At 37.8% G+C, this 19,156-nt stretch overlaps 1 protein-coding gene across 2 annotated transcripts in view; it reads right to left on the bottom strand.

Moving 5' to 3' along the window:
• Positions 1–19,156, bottom strand: part of fer1l6 (fer-1 like family member 6) — a 19,443-nt gene extending 287 nt beyond the window's left edge. The window contains exons 1-41 of one of the 2 annotated variants that reach the window (XM_052566124.1): positions 18,839–19,156; positions 18,254–18,333; positions 17,957–18,074; positions 17,807–17,861; positions 17,582–17,713; positions 17,434–17,496; positions 17,284–17,362; positions 16,994–17,150; positions 16,568–16,754; positions 14,709–14,901; positions 14,198–14,514; positions 13,961–14,069; positions 13,170–13,326; positions 12,957–13,077; positions 12,759–12,859; positions 12,112–12,202; positions 11,730–11,849; positions 11,472–11,624; positions 11,213–11,390; positions 10,986–11,110; positions 10,449–10,583; positions 10,129–10,275; positions 9,831–9,938; positions 6,386–6,547; positions 6,095–6,266; positions 5,559–5,680; positions 5,157–5,279; positions 5,017–5,062; positions 4,858–4,902; positions 3,726–3,802; positions 3,487–3,615; positions 3,254–3,394; positions 2,921–3,048; positions 2,661–2,831; positions 2,409–2,563; positions 2,178–2,320; positions 1,925–2,013; positions 1,736–1,834; positions 872–1,113; positions 487–644; positions 149–249 (exon numbers count right to left, since the gene is read on the bottom strand). In XM_052566124.1, coding sequence (XP_052422084.1) covers positions 149–249; positions 487–644; positions 872–1,113; positions 1,736–1,834; positions 1,925–2,013; positions 2,178–2,320; positions 2,409–2,563; positions 2,661–2,831; positions 2,921–3,048; positions 3,254–3,394; positions 3,487–3,615; positions 3,726–3,802; positions 4,858–4,902; positions 5,017–5,062; positions 5,157–5,279; positions 5,559–5,680; positions 6,095–6,266; positions 6,386–6,547; positions 9,831–9,938; positions 10,129–10,275; positions 10,449–10,583; positions 10,986–11,110; positions 11,213–11,390; positions 11,472–11,624; positions 11,730–11,849; positions 12,112–12,202; positions 12,759–12,859; positions 12,957–13,077; positions 13,170–13,326; positions 13,961–14,069; positions 14,198–14,514; positions 14,709–14,901; positions 16,568–16,754; positions 16,994–17,150; positions 17,284–17,362; positions 17,434–17,496; positions 17,582–17,713; positions 17,807–17,861; positions 17,957–18,074; positions 18,254–18,333; positions 18,839–18,873 — 5,264 coding nt within the window. In that variant the 5' untranslated portion in view covers positions 18,874–19,156. The remainder of the gene's footprint in view (positions 1–148; positions 250–486; positions 645–871; positions 1,114–1,735; positions 1,835–1,924; positions 2,014–2,177; positions 2,321–2,408; positions 2,564–2,660; positions 2,832–2,920; positions 3,049–3,253; positions 3,395–3,486; positions 3,616–3,725; positions 3,803–4,857; positions 4,903–5,016; positions 5,063–5,156; positions 5,280–5,558; positions 5,681–6,094; positions 6,267–6,385; positions 6,548–9,830; positions 9,939–10,128; positions 10,276–10,448; positions 10,584–10,985; positions 11,111–11,212; positions 11,391–11,471; positions 11,625–11,729; positions 11,850–12,111; positions 12,203–12,758; positions 12,860–12,956; positions 13,078–13,169; positions 13,327–13,960; positions 14,070–14,197; positions 14,515–14,708; positions 14,902–16,567; positions 16,755–16,993; positions 17,151–17,283; positions 17,363–17,433; positions 17,497–17,581; positions 17,714–17,806; positions 17,862–17,956; positions 18,075–18,253; positions 18,334–18,838) is intronic. The other variant, XM_052566125.1, reaches the window with a different exon arrangement.

The following is a 19,156-nucleotide window of genomic DNA, read 5'->3' as shown; positions in this document are numbered from 1 at the left end:
ACCTAAAACATAGCTCCTAAACACATATCATGTACTGCAATTCAATTCAGCCTTACGTTTTTCAAATGATACTGGCCTATGTTTTTAATTTGATAAACAGCTCTAGTAATAATATGAATAAAAACGATGGATGTATTAGTCTCGTTACTTTGGTTTCTCTAGAGGCTCCGGCTCCTTGCGTGCACGTCCCACTGGATTTTTCTCTGCCTCTTCAGCTGTTACCAGATGAAACTCTGCTTCTACCTTCCCCTATGAAAAGAAAACAGTTTAAATACTACTTTTAATAGGTCAGGTTTATGTAAATGCAATCTTGAAGAATACCACACCTACTATTGGTTTCTACAGATCAAATGGAAATGGATAACCATTACATTTTGAATAAACGAGAAAAAGGTTAGCTTTTGATTGTCCATGTTTGCAAACATGGTGCAATTGAGTGATTAATTCACATTTTTTTCTTTCTGTGAAATGATTAGATTCACTCACTGTGAGCTCTCCAGCTTTAATGAAGGGCCACCAGCCTTTGGAGCGTTTCTGCTGGAAGATAGAGATGTTCTCTGTGGATTCTGTCAGCATTTCCATCTTACAAACTTTAGCTGATTTAGCTCCACGTGGAAAACCATGCAGGTCCAGCTCCACTGAGCCTTTATGGACACATAAACATGACCTTCATGAAGTATTAACATCAAATATTTTGAGCCAAGTTTCTTAGGAATAAATTCATTATTCTGCTACTGAGGGACTGTGGGCTCTATATTTAGTATATATAGCACAAATCCCATCAGGAGTGACAACAGAGCAGATCTAGGGAGGATGTGATGTTTATTAAACAGCTGTAAATGTGAGCATGTTAAGCAAAAGAGATTCTTACCCAGGAAGTCATCAGAAGAAAGCCTCTCAAAGTCCCACACCTGCATAACAAGCACTGCAGGGATCTTCTGTTCAGTTTTGTCCAGAGAGAGAATGCTTTCTCGCTTTTGTACCACCACCACTTTCTCAGCCGGCATGTAGTTAAAGGGGAACACAAAGCGCCAGTTGAAGTTACCCTCTCCAGTCAGAGAATTGTAATGGACATCAGTTTCCTGGCTGTCTTCTTCAAGCCCCTTTAACCACCTGAAAAAAAAAAAAACTTGTGATTTAACAGAATGTACTGTTCAGTTTGATGTTCTCTGTAAAGAATATTAAACAGCATTCTTTTTTTTCTTTTTAGAAAACTTCTCCTTTTGCAATGTCTGTTCCACAATTCAAAAGTTTGGGGTCAGTAAGATTTTTTAAAATGTTTTAATAGAATCTCTTATGTTCACCAAGACTGCATTTATTTGGTCAAAAATAGACTAAACAGTAATACTGTGAACCATTATTACAATTTTAAAAAACTGTTTTATGTTTTTTGTTTTTTTCATCTTTGGAACACAGGAGGCTCTCGAATTACATCAAAAATATCTTAATTTGTGTTCCAAAGATGAAAGACACGAGGGTAATTAATGACAGATTTTACATTTTGGGGTGAACCATCCCTTTAATATTTTTTCAGGATTCTTTGATCAATCCAATGCATTCTTGCTGAATAAAAGTATTAATTTCTTGCAAATAAAAATACAAAAAAAATCTTACTAACCCAAACTTTTGAACAGTAATACATATTGGGAGACTTTTCCCTAAATATTTACATAATTAAAATGACTGCATAATTAAAATGATTAAAGATTGTCTGTGTTTACTGTGATCCACTTACCCTTTGATGTAAATGTCACTTGACTGCTGTCCTGTTATGAAGTTGGTGTCCTCCAGTATTACATCTTCAGTGTTCCAGATAATGATCCTCAGCTCATACCTTTATAAAAAACATAACATAAGATGGTGCAAACAAGTGTTACATTTCCAGAACAACCCAGTAAGATGGTTTTGTGAATCTTCACATTACCCTTTGGGTTTGCGAGGGGAAATGTCCACAGGAGGACCAGGATGAGGCATATCCATTGGAAAAATGTCCACCCACATCTGCAGATGACCCTAAGAGACATGCAAATGTGCATTTATTAAAATTACATTCACAACCTCATCCATACTGTACTGTATAGGTGTGTGTGTGTGTGTGTGTGTGTGTGTGTGTGTGTGTATATATATATATATTTAGTGCATTTAGGTTATGTTAACATCTAAACAACACACAGTACCTGGTCTATTCCCGGTTTGTCCTTAAGGTAGAGTGCGCGAGTTTCAATATGCTCTGGCACAAGTTTACAACTCCCATTGGGCATCTCAGGCCACCTGTGCAGCACCTTTAGTGCCAGGTGCTCATATGACTCCACCATCTGATCTGTGAAACAGCAGCAAACACTTGTGGTACATTGCTCCTTTAATTCTTAATCAACAATGTCATGATGTACACCCAAAAAATGACCTACCTTCATCAGCAAATACAGTTTTCCCTGTAAAAACTTTGTTGCCAATGGTAATACGTCCTGGAGAAAAGTGAGGGTTGTCCAGTCGGTTTTCTTTGCAAAGCTTAATCAACAGTTCTGTTGGCTTGACGCAGTCCCTCCATGCATTATAACCCTCACTAAGTCACATAACATCATCAGTGATTGAGGCATTAAAGTTGGGCATAAAACTAACTTGAGAAGATGAAAATGTTCTGATATACAGTAAATACTCACATGGCATATTCAGTAGGCAGGCCGCAGGTAGCTCGATGCCTGCTGTAAAAACGGTTCTCCAAATCAATCTGCGTTTCTCCAATCAAATCATCACCGCCAACCATGTCATAGTCATAGATGAGAATAGTTAGCAGGGATTCCTTGGGAAAAGTGGCTTGAAATTCAAAGGATCTGAACAGCAGAGGAAGATGAAGATAGAATGAACCTCAAAAAAATAAAAACATGGAGTTGTGATTTTCTCAATCATTGAGCTTGTTCACCTTCCAAACACTGGGTTGAGCTGCTTCGGGATGTAATTCTCTCTGTCTTTGATCTCGGTTTTCCCAAGTTTCAGGACTATGTAAGGGTCTGCCTTGCCATCTGGGTCCGCAGGGTGCAGGTTGAAGGCCTAAAAAGCACAATAGAGTGACTTGACTGTTTTCGTGTGGTGGTGATCCCAGTTGAGCACGGGAAAGAATAGCATTTGTTTGAAATTATAAACCTGTAAGAATCTTATCTGTCACCTTTGATCAATTTAACAGCTCAAAAATGAATCAATAAAGTACTTTAATTAGCTTCAATATTCCAGAATCAAAAATATGAAAGGCACTTACTGCAACTATGTACACACGGATAAGGACGCTCACTGCAGTGTTTGGAGGTATGCCCTGGTTTATTTTAAACTGCCCTGAATCCAAATATCCATCCTCCTTCTCCTCATCCGTTTCAGGCAGCTTGTACAGACAGAACCTGCCCTGAAGGCACCATCAGTAATATATGAACTCTGTTACCTGGGTCTCAAAAAGTCTCCATGTAAGTAATGGTGCTTTATGCGAAACCACTTTACCTTAAACTTTCCAACAAATCTGTCATCAGCAGAACCTTCTTCCTCATTAGCCTTTCCTCGATAGAGTTCAAAGGTTTTAACCCAGTCGTCAAAAGGCCCAAACTCCGCCTCCAGCTCTTTGTCATACACCTAAGAGTGATTGACAAGTGAGACTGCACATCCATTTCATGGATAAATCCTCAATTAATGTACAGAAAACATTTGCAGCTAAACCAAGCCATTGTAATGACACATTTTACCTGTAGTGTTGAAATCCTGGGCTGTTCTATCACACTCTTGTAATTCACTTCCTTTTTCTTGTCCTTAACGCTTGAAGCTAAAGATTCCACAAAACAAAAAGCCAGCATATCAAAATAACTCGCACAAAGTCTAAATGACTTTAAAGGTAAACTGATTATTAGAGATTCATTTGATTAAAGAATCACATAAATATTCTTTCATCACTTCCACCAGCAGTTTTCAGTGTCTTACACAGCCAACACAAAATAACCAGCAGACAACTTCCCAACACACTGCCCTTAACAAGAAACCACATTTGAGTTTTTTTGACATGCTAACCCTCACCAGACACAACACAGTTAATGCATTCATACACTGTAAATGAGTAAACTGTTATTTGCTAAATGCTCAATTATCTGTGGTCAGTAAGATTTGTTTTTGAAAGAAATTATCACTTATATTTAGAAAAGACACATTATATTGACAGTAGAGACTTTTATAATGTTAAATGCTCTTCTCTCTCTTTTCTATAGAGCCAGCAAATGACATGCAAATAATAATGAGGATTAATCAATAAACCCTGGGAATATATTCTTTATTCAATGTCACCATTTAATTACAATCAGGAAACAAATGCTTAATTTATTTGATAAATATATTTTTCTCTATGCTTTTGATAAACATACTTTGAAATGCATACTAAAATTATTTCAAAGGATTATGTGACTTCAAAGAAGTAATGGAAACTGCTGAAACTTTTTTATGAAACTCATTTTAAATTATATTAAAAGTAACCATTTTGATGCAAATTATATTAATATTTGACATTATCACAGTTTAACTGTGTTGGTGATCAAATGAATGCAGCTTTGGTGAGCATAAGAAACTTCTTTCAAAAAATCTTACAGACCCTAAACTTTTGAAAAGTAGTGTATGTGCACAAAACAGATCTGGGTTCACTGGGATTGCAAAATGTCATATGATCTCTTGTGTAAGCGCCATTTACTTAAATAAAAAATAATAAAAGATTTTAAATGAATATATAGGCAATTTAATTCCATTCAGATGCACAGGGTTTGCAAAGTGAACGAAACATTCTGCAATCCTGTTGACCGCAGCAAAGAAAATGGACAGTCTCCTAGTCATTCTTACCCAGACTGATCAATCCTTCGGAAATAATGTTCTCCAGAGGAGTTACTGAAATACATCATAATGTGATCATGTTTGACTAAAGCTGGAGCATGGTTTGTCTACATGATCTAGAGGTCAAGACTGATTCTGGAATAAACGTTATCACTTGATATCACTTACTGTTTTCAAAGAGCAGTGGAAATGGATTGTTTTCTTTTTGCTTTGCCTAAGAAAGAAGATGTGGTACGAAACAACTAGTTAGGCAAAAACGCAAGACAAATGAGACAAACTCCTGCTAACAAACTAGTTTGGAAGCTTACCACTTGGATCTTCACCATTGATGCATAGTATTTCGACCACCAATCAATCACATTATCAGCAGACTCATCGGCTGTGGTGCGTTTCTTCCTTTTCGTAGACCTTCGTTTGCTCTTCTTTGACACCTGGCATTGATGAAGAGTATAATAGTCATAGTCGATTGGTACTACTTATGTGTACAATATGTGACCTTGGACCACAAAACCAATCATAAAGGGTACATTTTTCGAAATTGAGATTTATACATAATCTGAAAGCTGAATAAATAACTATAACTATAACTAAAATAGCTTTCCATTGATGTAATGTTCAGTATAGATACATAGTTGGTAATACTGGTGTTAATATGATGTTTTCTCAATTTTTTTACTTAATATCCAAAATACAAAAATAAAAAAACAGACCTTGTCCTGGAAGTCTGGCTCAGTTTTAGGGGCAGGGGTGATTATTTCCTCCTGCTCTATTTCAATGGCGATCTCTTCTTTGGGCGGTGGCACAACACTCTGCTGCAGAGACAACTGAGCCACTACAGGCCAAAAACAAACCATACTTTTAATTAGATTCTGGCAATCATTTTTATTAATTGCTCAGTAGGTTTAGGGATTTATTAAAAAAACAGGGTTTGAACTCAGTTTTAGATTGATGCAAGATTAAGCATCCCTGTCATCTGGAGTTAAAAAAAATGTATGTGGGTGTGTGTGAAAAAAAAATCATATGTAATTAAATTAAATTTAATACATTTTTTCTCAGAAACTGTAACTGGTTACAATGACATTTATTTTGTAATTAAATTACATAATTTAGTTACATGTAACTAGCTACTCCCCAGCAATGCTTATGCTAAAAGAATAGCTTAGATAGCTTAGATAGAGTTTTCATTGAAAATGTGTGACAGTGTAGTAGATTTTGTTACTGGGATTGTAACTGCGACCTGCGTTACCTGCTATATTTCTGGGTTCTGGTTGGGGCTGTTGGATGGGCAAGGGGATGTGTTTGAATAAGGCAAGGTTGTTGATCATATGACTACCCACAAGTGTGCTCCGCCCAAAGGCCCTCCAGTCCACCACAGTGATAGTGAGAGGAGGGAGGAGGTGTTCGTCTTCAGGCAGCTCCTATAGAGAGATAACAGCGGCCACAGACATGCTGATATCAGCTGAACATGCAGCGAATCACAAGAACAGAGCGTCTATACATGACACCGTACACTCTGTTATTGCAGCAGTTGACATACCACATCAAAGGCATCCACAAGTATCATGAAGTTCGGGTTTTTCTTGTAACTCTGTATCACCGAAGAGTTGACACCGCCTCCTGCACACTTAATAAAAACTTGTGGCCGATCGACAGATAAAAGCTGAACCTTCTTCAGTTCTCTGAGGCCCCAGAACAAAACCTGCAGTGCACAGAAACACAAACTCAACAATACTTGTATTCATAGTATAGACAGAACACTAACAGTGTACACTGAGAAAAAAGATAATTAAAAAGAGTCGAAGAGTCATAATGGTAGATCCATATTACAATTCTTTAATAGACATAACTAACACTTCATTACACGTTACACATTTTTGAGCACAAATGTAATAACACATGATTATAGTGATTATAGCTGGTTTACACAAAACTATTTCCTACTACTATTATCCTTTGTCTATATGTGTAACACTGATCAGATAATGAATGGCATTTGAGAGGGAATTCAAAACACTTTAGGGAAAAGATCTTTGATTGTTTAAACGAAAAAGCTCTGAGTAACAGGTTTCAGAACAAGATGTCACATGTTGACACATGAAAGATGTAAATACATCTAGCGGAAAGCAAAATCAAAATGCCAATATTCAAAAGTGTGTTCCATTTATAGGAATTGCCCTGAATGGGTTTCTAGAATGCAATGATGTAGCTGAACCTGAATTATTTAAATCTGTATTGTATGTATGTACATAGCTGTTCAAAAGTTTGAGATCAGTAAGATTTTACATTTTCATTTACATTTATTCATTTAGCAGACACTTTTATCCAAAGCAACTTACAAATGAGGACAGAGGAAGCAATCAAAAAGAGCAATGATATGTAAGTGCTATAACAAGTCTCAGTTAGTTTAACAGTATCCGTAGCATGGTGTGAAATAATATAATAAATAAAAAGAAAACAGATTAAAAAAAAAGAATAGAGCAAGCTAGTGTTAGAGGTCTTTACACACCCACACACACACCCACACACACACACACACAATTGCATAATAAATGAAAAGAAAATATAATACAAAAAGATTAGATAGGTAGTTAGATTTTTTTAAAGTATATAATTAGAATAGTGAGTGTTAAAGTTAGAGAGTCAAATAAAGATGGAAGAGATGTGTTTTAAGCTGATTCTTGAAGAAGGACTCAGCTGCTCCGATTGAGTTGGGCAGGTCATTCCACCAGGAGGGAACATTTAATTTAAAAGTCCCTAAAAGTGACTTTGTGCTTCTTTGGGATGGCACAATCAAGCGAAGTTCACTTGCAGAACGCAAGCTTCTAGAGGGCACATAAATCTGAAGTAACAAATTTAGATAAATGGGTGCAGAGCCAGTGGTAGTTTTGTAGGCAAACATCTGAATTAATTGTAAAGGTTTGTTGGAATTGGCTGGAAGACCTGCCAAGAGGGCATTGCAATAGTCTAGCCTGGACAGAACAAGAGCTTGAACAAGGAGTTGTGCAGCATGTTCTGAAAGAAAGGGCTTGATCTTCTTGATGTTGAATAAAGCAAATCTGCAGGATCCGACAGTTTTAGCAATGTGGTCTGGGAAAGTCAGCTGATCATCAATCATAACTCCAAGGTTTCTAGCTGTTTTTGAAGGAGTTATGGTTGATGTGCCTAACTTGATGGTGAAATTGTGATGAAACGATGGGTTTTCTGGAATCACAAGTAGATCTGTCTTGGCAAGGTTGAGTTGAAGGTGATGGTCCATCATCCAGGAAGAAATGTCTGTTAGACAAGCTGAGATGCGAATAGCTACAGTCGGATCATCAGGATGGAATGAGAGGTAGAGTTGAGTGTCATCAGCATAGCAGTGGTATGAAAAGCCATGTTTCTGAATGACAGAACCTAATGATGCCATGTAGATAGAGAAGAGAAGTGGTCCAAGAACTGAGCCCTGAGGCACCCCAGTAGTTAGATGTTGTGACTTGGATACCTCACCTCTCCAAGATACTTTAAAGCACCTGCAGTATCTGATAGGTAAGACTCAAGCCATTGAAGTGTGGTTCCTGAGATGACTTTAAGAGATGGGTTGAGGATTTAAATTTTAAGAATTTAAAATTTTAAGATTTTAATGTTTTTAACGGAGTCTCTCATGCACATTAAGGCTGTATTTAAAAATACAGAAAAAAACATTAATATTGTAAAACATTACTGCAATTTGTAATATTGCTTTTCTATTTTTATATACATTTAAATAAAATGTATTTCTGTGATTCATCAGTCATTACTCCAGTCTTCAGTGTCACTTGATCCTTCAGAAATCAGTCTAATATGCTGAATTATTATCAGGGTTTAAACCAGGGATCCTCAAATCTGGCCCACGAGATCCACTTTCCTGCAGAGCTTGGCTGTAACCCTAATCAAACACACCTGAACATGCTAATCAATGTCTTCAGGATCATTAGAAAATCTAAAGAGCTAAATTCTGCAGTGCATTGGCCCTCCAGGGCAAGATTTGAGGAACTCTGGTTTAATCTGTTGTGCTGCTTAATATTATTTTGGAACTTTTTTTTTTTTATGAATAAAAAGTGAAAAAGCATTTATTCAAAATAGAAATCTTTTCTAACAATACAAGCCTTTACTATCACTTTTTAACCATTTAACACATCCTTGCTTAATATAATTATTAATTAAAAAAATAAAAATAAAAAAATTTACTGACCCCAAACATTTTAGTAGTGTATATCATAACAGTGTACTGCATATTATTTCTTTTTTGAATAAATGCTGATCTTTTAAACTTTTTTTAAATTTAAGAACTTATGAAATCAATGGTTTATAAATGATTCAATAATGATGTCCTTGGGATTCAAATGACCAACGACAATGAATCTAAAAGAAAACACTGGTCTTTACTGTCAATGTTTGAAATGAAATGGCTGCAAATACACAAATCTTAAAATCTGTCTCACTCTATGTAATGATTTCTGTCAGGACCACTATCATCAAAGATGACTGAACATTATTCCTATAGTGTGGATCGGTGGTATGGCTCTGTTCTGGGGAAGAGCTCCTAGCCTAGCATGGATGAATAAACATAACAGAACCAACTTAAATGTGTTGCAGATATCATTAAGGTTCAATAATTTAATGTAGCATTTTAGAAATTAGTGTGATTCAAAGGAGAATCAGTAGGCTGAATCGTGACTGATGAGAGGAGGATAATAAGCTATTGAGCCATGTGAAAGCTGGTGATAATACTGAAGGACCTTATATATGAGTGCTGTGAAAGGTGTCGCATCCCTTTAAATAGACATGGATCATCTGATATGAGCTTGACTAACGTCACCTGCCAGAACTTACGCTACGTTTGATTTTTACAACGGTCAGTGAAACTAGAGAGCAATGCAATGCACCTTGTTTGCAGAATGGTAAAGAAACAGTTACCCATTTTTTGTATTTAACATACAGACCATAAATCACAGATTGTTCACCTCAATTCTGTACTTGCAGAGCACAGGTCGAATGTATGAGGGTACTGGGATAACCCCTCCATCCGGCTCATCTAATTCAGGAAGTGTGTGTTCTCCTGACTTTGAGATCTACAGGAACATGGGACAAGACAAACAACAGACAGGATATTACTTTCTAAATTATAGTATAAATGTTATTAAAACAGACAAATAACTCATTATCATTTATAGCAGTAGTATTAGATGTAAAAGTAATGTTAATAAATAGCGGATTCAAAGTGATTGAATGTCATGTGCTGTTGTGTTTGTAAGACTGGACCTGAATGAGTTCAAACGCTCCCAGTATGTCTCCTCCTGACAGACCGCCACAGAACAGAGGGCTGTACTGCAGCTGGGGAGGGGAGTATCGCTCCTCTGACAGTCTGACTACAGGAACAGCCACGGTCGACCCCAGGTACTCTGTACCCTGGAAAAAGCAAACCATCACTTCAGCTCAAAAAATGTAAGACAAAGGCAAAGATGGCAAAGATGAAGAGAAACAATAAAACTTGAGTTTTTCAGCTGCATTTAATGGTTCATTAAATTACAGGACAATCCACACTCGTCTGTACACTGTATAAGTGAATGTATTTTCCTCACCACTGCATCATCATCATACACTTCAATCACAACAAGCGGTGGCTCCTGGACTATTTCATAAAGCCCTCCACACAGACACACATTATTTATCATGATCAGCTGGTTCCATGTGGGAGTCAATGTTTGCTTTATGATCTAAAAAAAAAATAATTACAGTATGAACAAATATCAATTACCTTTTCACATAATAAGGTTATTTGCTTTGTGGTGATTATATCCTTTGTGGCTAATTATCCAAACCCAAGTATGTCTGTCTTCTCTATACATTTTCTAAAATATATTTTGACAACTGATTCACCAATTAAACTTCCTATACATAAAACTCCAGCACTTTTTAATTTCAACTACTATTATATTACACATACAGTATATATTTAGACATATTGCTGAAGTATTTGCATATCTAGATCTGTACTTGTTTAAAATTAAGTTTAATTTAAACTTAACTAGTAAAGAATATTCTAATAAAGGATACACTAGTGCAGCATCATCTATGGGATTTTTGTCCAGAATATCATCACAGAAACTCATGCTTACACCAGTGCTTTGGCTACTGGACAGAAAAGACACCCAGGCAAAGGGGTCTGAGAGGCCAGTGTTGTCTGCTGCAATGAGACCACGAGCCTGGTACATATGAGCCCTCAGCTGGAACAAGTGCTGCTCTGCAGGGCAACAATAAACAGGGTCACACATGCAAATCAGTGTCTTACAGATTAAAAGAATGGATACGGATGAAAAATAACAACAGCACTGAGCAGTCTTGCCTGTGTAAAGTAAATAATCAGGAGGAGGGCCAGTCCTGTGCTCAGATGAGATGCCTTCCAGTTCGAAGCCTGATGGGAGATTGTCCAACATGTGTGCTGAATCTCTGCTAGTTCCCAGCCATAAATACACATCAAGTTTAGCCTGGACTGTCCACCCTGGTCCACGCTTCCCTGGAGGCTGAAAGACACATTTCCTTTTCAAAGTTACAGGAGAAGTGCCAGCATTTGTCAGTTTTCTATTTGATGACAGAGTTCAGACCTTGAGGAACAGGGTCTTGATCTTCCCACAGTCTCGGCCTCTCTGCTCCGGGCTTTGTGAGAAGAGCAGATGACGAGCAGGGATCCTGGCATACGCCTGGCGCTTGTTATGACTGACCAGACACACAAACACATCCGGTAAAGTGTGCTGAGGCTGAGAAAGGCATGAGATGAAGAGAAATATTAGTAATGATGGAGACTTACATTGTATGTGTAAGAGTTCAAGGATGTGCATGTAACAATGACACTAAATAACAACCTCTTCCACGAGGAATCTCAATTTCTTTTTAATTTTCTGGACTTCCAGGAGCATCTCTTTTACAGTCAAAGATCTCCTCTTGGGCTCAAGGAGTCCTCCTGCGACTTCTGTCATACTCTCCTGAAGAGCAGCAAAGAAAACCAAAGACTGATACACAAACACCACAAGTTTAAAAAAGTTAAATTTCACAGAATTTATCATCTCATGATCCTTTAAATTGAACCTACAAAATCATTTCTTAACTAATCTTATATTTCAATTGTGAAAAGAATGAGTTGGACTAGACAGTGGAGGAAAAGCAGCAATGAGCAATAATTCACATTCATACAAGAACAGTAAAGGACAGAGGGCTAGTCTGAAGTTTTGCGTAGAAGAGACCCACCAGCTCCTGTTTGCACAGAGTGAGCCTCTTCTTGTCCAGTAAGGTCAAGTTGCTTCCCTTCACCTTCTTTTCAGCAAAAGCAATAAACTCGCTGCGGTAAACATACCATTACATCCAGCAGAAACATAATTAGGACACAGTTTTAGATATTTCATTAAACATGGCACATTAAAGGGATGGGTCACCCACAAATTAAAATGCCATACAATGAAAGTCAATGGAGTCCGAAACAACACTGGATCCTAAAGGCTTTCATTGTATGCACTAGAAAAAATAAAAGGTCCACGGATAAAAGAAAGTTGAAACAACAAAGGGGAGTAAATTATGACAAAATTTTAGTTTTGGGGCAAATAGGCCTTGTATACAGTTCATGAATACTAAATGTTCTTTAATCTCGTGAAATTTTGGGCGTTACTTATAAAAACACTATCTTTTAGAATGCAGAAATGTGACACAAAGGTGAAAACTGACACAACAGTGACACCTACTGGGTGCTCAGAAATGTGTTTCATCCTGTCACATTGTAAGCTACATGAACTTTACTAACATTTAAAAGAAATGGATGTTATGACGGTATTAACAGTAAAAAGCATTTGTTCTGGTATCACTGAATATCTCCGTTAACCCTCTATGATCATTAGACTTACCTGGCATCTCTTCTAAATTCCTGAAGAACATGATGCATGACAGTCCCGGCTTCTGGAGACAACATTTTATCCAATTCTGCCACCTTAGTGACTCCCTCCTCCTGATAAACATTAAATGAAAAGAATCACATGAACTGCTAGCTTCATGGTAATGGTAATGTAATAAAACACTATGGGTTGAGTGTTCACATCACATACAAACATCAGGGCGATTGTGTCCAGCATGTTGGCGTGATGGAGTCGGTACGCTCGATCCTCCCAGCTGCTATAAATATACACACAGGGCTTCTGCGTCCCAATGGGCAAGTGCATGTAATGCCTGCACAAACAAGATTATGGGTCCAGTCATGACTAAGGTGTTTTCCATTATTGAATGAAGGTATAAACTTGTGTTGTTTGTGTTGTAAGCACCTCTGTGCATCTCCAAAAAGAGGTCTTTCTGGTGTTGTAGTAGATTTGCACGGCATTGTTGCTGCCGTGTCCAACAGAGGAGTGGTCACTGACACATCTTCAAACTTTTTCTTTGAAGGAGGTGGTGCAGTACCATCAATTAAGTTCCCAAAGTTACCTGAATATACAGTACAAGCACACATTTGAAAGGGGTCATATTATTTGTATAATCTTACTCTTGTCATTTTTATAATATTGACATTATCTGTTCAAAGACAAGTCTTTTAAGTCATTTTAACTACAAAAAATATCTGTGCCCCACAAATCGTTACCACAGTATTTTTCTATTACAAAGAACTGAATATTTCTAACAATTGTGACAATCAAAAAGAGTGCTGAATGTATTCATTTAACTCAAAAAACTGTTCAGCCCTGTTACTAAATATATTTTATGGAAAAAAATGGCCATGAACAATAAAAAAAAACGATTTTCTTTTATTTATGAGTGATTAAACCTTTACTTGGTCTCAAACTAAAGCTGGATAAATATGCCTCGCTTTTTTTGATCCATTCTATATTTTTTATATTAAGTTAACATCTAGAATAAATGCTGAATATTAGACATGTACAACACTTGAAAAAATGTCAAACTTCACAAAAATAGGCTCAAAATGAAATATTTAATATATATATTTTATCCTCACAAAGGCTGACTATGTGCATGAACTCCACCATGACTAGAAAAGGGCTTCAGACCCTATTTTGTTCCTATGTGTGGTAAGTGTGGTAAATGTAAAAACTGTTATGTTTACCGATGGTGAACTCGAGGCTGACAGGCCTATCACCGATTCTTCTGTCAATCATGGAGGCCTCAAACACACAGCCAAAGAGCACGAACGTTTCCATGTCTTCATCGTTTATCTAAATTCCAGTTAAACAGTGACTTGGGAGGCTTTACAATATAATGGAAATGTTAGTGTAATGGAAAGAACAAAAAAAAGGGAGGGGGGGGGGTGTAAAAAGAAGAAAGACTGGTGCAGAACCTTTACCTTCTGTGGAGGCTCCACTGGCATCACCTCAGGCCCTATGGTCTTGGACTTGTCTTCCTCTCCAGTCCCAGGTTTGGGATCTTTCGCCCCTGCTTTTCCTCCCTTGGCATCTTTCAGACTGATTTTTGAGAGCAGGGATTTGGAGTCAGGAGCACCTCCAGACAGGATCTCCACACTCAGTTCTATGTAAACCCTGCCTCTGTAGGACACCCCTTCTCCAACGCCCTCGTTCAGCTCCTGGCTGTCGTCCACCAACGTGGAATTACGAAGTGAACCATAGAGGTTGATCCATGCCGGTCCGAACGTGGGCAGGAAACCTTGAGAAGAGCAATGAAATATTAAATTATAGCATGCTAAATAACTACCAGTATTTTTTTGAAGATGGTACTTGGTTTGATATTTGTTTGTATTAGAATCATTTTCAGACATTTCTATGGTGTCCAAATACTTTTTGTGGCCAACTATAATTCAAAACATCATCTTTTTTGAACAATGTAATGAAATGGTAAACCATTGTCTCCATCGGTGTCATTTGAGATGGTGTGTAGATCAACGTAATGAGTCCCAATGGCCACATCATTCATGCTTCCCTCATCCAGAACCCGAATCTTCAGTCTTTGACACAGTGGAGGAAACATCTCCTTAAACACCACCTGCTCGTTCCACACTGGGTCTGCTGTGCTCTTCTGAGTAGACGTCCTGCCCTTTCAAGCAGAAAAAAATACACATATACAGTGCTGTGACATCGTTTTTGCTCCATTTCTGTTTTTGATTTTTTTTTTTTTTTTTTGCATATGTCACACCTAAAATATTCAAATCGTAAAAAAAAAAAGTTAATATAATATTAAAATAAAAGGTTGATCACAAAAAAATTAAATAAATAATAATAATAATAATAATACATATTATAGTGTTCCTGTAGCTCAAGTGGTAGAGCATTGCTTTATCAAGCGCAAGGTTGTGGGTTCGATTCCCTGGGAACACATGATAGGTAAAAATTGATATCCTGAATGCACTGTAAGTCGCTTTGGATAAAAGCGTCTGCTACATGCATTAATTCAATTTAATTTAATTTTTATAATGCAATTAAATACAAAATAGGAAGGATTTGTTGGGAGTGGCTGGCCTACCAAAAAAATTACACCTAGAGCGCAGCGACAACTCATCCAGGAAGTCATAAAAGAACCCAGAACAACTTCCAAAGAACTGCAGGCCTCACTTGCCTCAACTAAGGTCAGTGTTCATGATTCATCCATAAGAAAGAGAATGGGCAAAACGGCATCCATGGAAGAGTTCCAAGGCAAAGCCACTGCTGACCAAAAAAGACACAAAGGCCCATTTCACATTTGCCAAAAAATATCTTGATTATCTCCAAGACCTTTGGGCAAATATTCTGTGCACTGATGAGATAAAAGTTGAGCTTTTTGGAAGGAGTGTATCTGGCATAAAACCAACACAGGATTCCATAAAGAACATCATGCCAACAGTCAAACGTGGTGGTGGTAATGTGATGGTCTGGGGATGCTTTGCAGCTTCAGGACCTGGACGACTTGCCATTATTGATGAACCATGAATACTGCACTTTAGCAGAAAATCCTGAAGGAGAATATCTGGCCGTCAGTTTGTGACCTCAAGCTCAAGCGCACTTGGGTTATGCAGCAGGACAATGATCGCAAACACACAAGCAAGTCCACCTCTGAATGGCTCAAGAAAAACTAAATTAAGGTTTTGGAGTGGCCAAGTCAAAGTCCAGACTTCAATCTGATTGAGATCATGATTTCATGACCTTAAACAGTCCATTCATGCTCGAAAACCCTCCAATGTGGCAGAATTACACAATTCTGCAAGAGTGGGCTAAAATTCCTCCACAGCGATGTGAAAGACTCAATGCCAGTTATCACAAATGCTTGACTGCAGTTGTAGCAGCAAAGAGTGGCACAACCAGTTATTAGATTTTAGGGGGCTATTATTTTTCACGTAGTGTCAGGCAGGTTTGGACAGCTTTTCCCTTAATAAATGAAATCATTATTTTAAAAACTGCATTTTGTATCTAATCGGGTTATCTTAGTGTAATATTAAAATTAGTTTGATGATCTGAATACATTGCTATACAACCACAGTAACTAACCAGTATACCCTAATACTGACCAGACACTAAAATAACATGCTACAAACAAACAAACTGCCAAAAAGCAGCATGTAGGTATTAATTAAAATGAAAATACAAATGTAAATACTATATTAGTATATAACTAATACTATAATAACATTCATTGAGGCTAAGTAACAATGACAGGATGTTTTCATTTTATGGTTAACTATCCCTTGAAGTGTGTTTGTTTTGTAATAAGCACTGAATTGTGAGCTTACGACTTGACCGAAGAAGGACACCTCTACATAAGGATCTATGAGCGCTGTCGTGTCTCCAACAAAAGCTTTGGTCACGTTGGCCATGATACTGGAGTTTATTCTGGGAAGTCCTTCTGCGCGGTACACTATCACGTAAAACCGGGCCCACGGCCGTTCAGGGTTTAAGCCCTCGGGAAGCAGGAGGTGTCTGGAGGAGGACAAAGGTTTTCAGTATCATTCTTACGAGACACAAAGGAGAAGTAGTGGCAGTTTACCAAAAAGGAAAATCAGTGTATTAACCTTAATTGTCTGAATACTAAAGCAACAAAGCGTATACTAAACTATAAATGATTTCTTAGATACCATAGCTGTCCAGAATAACAATCTAAAAAAAGTAAGAGATCAGAAAAGATCTTTTATATGCCATAAAACATATTGAGTTCTTACTTTTCTATCTGTTCTTCGGCATCACTGAACTTCTGGGACGGTGCTGCAACATCACCCTTTCCTGACACGCTGATATCACACTTCAGGTGACCTTTCACCCCTGTGCGGATGTCAGCGGGGTCTGTGAGCGTGGCCCACTTATTGATGAACTGATGGCCTGGCACAGCAAGACAAGATTAAGTGTTGTTTTACGAGCAGAAAAACCAATAATCCAAATCTCAGAGCAGATTCTGAACTTTTATCTCTATAGTTAAAGAAAAGATGTGACCAACTGCAAAGCAAGTGTTTACCAGGCTGGGAGTAAACTGTCCCAACATCAATCTTGAAGGTTCCCACACAGTAGCTCTTCATGATCTTCGAGTGCATGACCTTGGAGAGAAGTGCACAAAAGTAAGCATTGCAGGTTACAGCAAGAAAAGCATTTTGTTTAGCCTACTTACGGATAGTTTGATGACTTTGTCAAAAAAGATGTCTTGATTGCAAAAGAAGTCGAACACAAAATACTGTCGGGATGAGAAGAACACCGTTATTAAATTTTTGCCATTAAAGCCATTATCAGAAAGTGTCCATCCAGGACAGCACGATCACCTCATTGTAAAAGGGAGCGTTGGTTCCTTCTTTCACAGACGTCTGCTTTTTCTCATCTCCAATTTCAATCACGACACTAGGGTCTATATTGTCCCCGATCAGCTGCCTAGCCTCGGTTATATTGATGGAGATCTTAAGAGGAACAGGTTTTTTAAATAATATCAGCTTTATCATCCCTAAACAAGAAATAACTGCCACTTTCACTCCAAACTGATTGAACCCTACCTGAAAATGTTGTGGTTTGCTTTCGCCTTCCAAGATCTTGGCCACAGGTTTACACCTTTCAAGTCAGAAAAAGTCAAAACATGAACATGATCTAAAAGAAATAATACATTGCACTGTGTAAAGTTTGGAGAGAGAAACAAAAAGAAGTGCCTCTTAGTATTAGCAGGCTGTCTGAAGGAAAGGGATGCAGAGGTGGACGCGTCAGAGGGTCCAGGCTGGGGTACGTCCACCACATCTGCATGATCAGGATTCGCTTCAGGCTCCGCCTCTAAAACGTAAAGATTAAACCAGCTCAGCCAAAATTGGTTTACAGGCATTTTAAACCTTTGTAAGGATCAGCTGCCATATGTCTGGATTTATGGCGTCAACAAAGCCATGCAGTTAATCCTCATTAAATTCTTTACATCTTATGTAACACAGGCCTAGTGTTTGCAGTCATGGTCTTACCTAGAGCATTTTTGTTTGCGATTACAACACCCTTGTGTCCTTTCCTGTGTTTCTTCTTCACTTTTAGTCCAAACTTTTTGCTGCAGAAACACATTGGAATATCAGACCATTATAAATAAAAACTCCTCTCAGTATATTTACATTACATCCCCCCTAGTTTTTGTCTTTTTCACATAATTATCTTGTATTGAGGAGCCCTAGTAGATAAAAATCAGGACTAGAGAAGTTTATGTACTGTATGAAACTCCAAAAACCCAGTGTTAGCAATGTTAATATTGAGCGCGTTGGGCTTTTCTATTTAGATAAAATGACTATTGACTATTTATAAGATATCAACCAGTTTTCCTGTAGCTCAATCAGTAGAGCACTGCGTTATCAAGTGCAAGGTTGTGGGTTCAATTCCCCGGAAACACATGATATGTAAAAATTGATAGCCTGAATGCACTGTAAGTCGCTTTGGATAAATGTGTCTGCTAAATGCATAAATGTAATTTAATCAACCATTTATGCAGGCTGTGCTATTCACAGAGCCAATAAACAAGTAAAACAGCTTTCTGAAGAAAAACTGTTCCCAGGAGAGCTTACCCATGTGACGCAGTGCTGTCTTTATCTCGGTCCATTCTTGCAGGAGGAATTCAATCAAGAGAAAATATCCTGTGACTGTAACTCACTCCATCAAGCGAGACAGTGACTGTACTTCCTCCCCAGACGTCTGTTTGACTTTCTGTTGCCGAACGATTGCATTACAAACAAGGGTGGAAGACTGTGGCATGTGTGCGTTTCTGGGAAACTCAATAGAGGCCGTATACAACATATAACATTGCAAAATTAAGGGATTATCAATAAAAACAAACGCTCCACTGCCAAAAACACAGATAGGAATCTTGTGTTGTATCGTTTTAA

Source organism: Carassius gibelio, chromosome B9 (assembly GCF_023724105.1).
Source record: "Carassius gibelio isolate Cgi1373 ecotype wild population from Czech Republic chromosome B9, carGib1.2-hapl.c, whole genome shotgun sequence".
Lineage (NCBI taxonomy): Eukaryota > Metazoa > Chordata > Actinopteri > Cypriniformes > Cyprinidae > Carassius > Carassius gibelio.
This window is presented reverse-complemented; position numbering and strand designations above follow the sequence as displayed.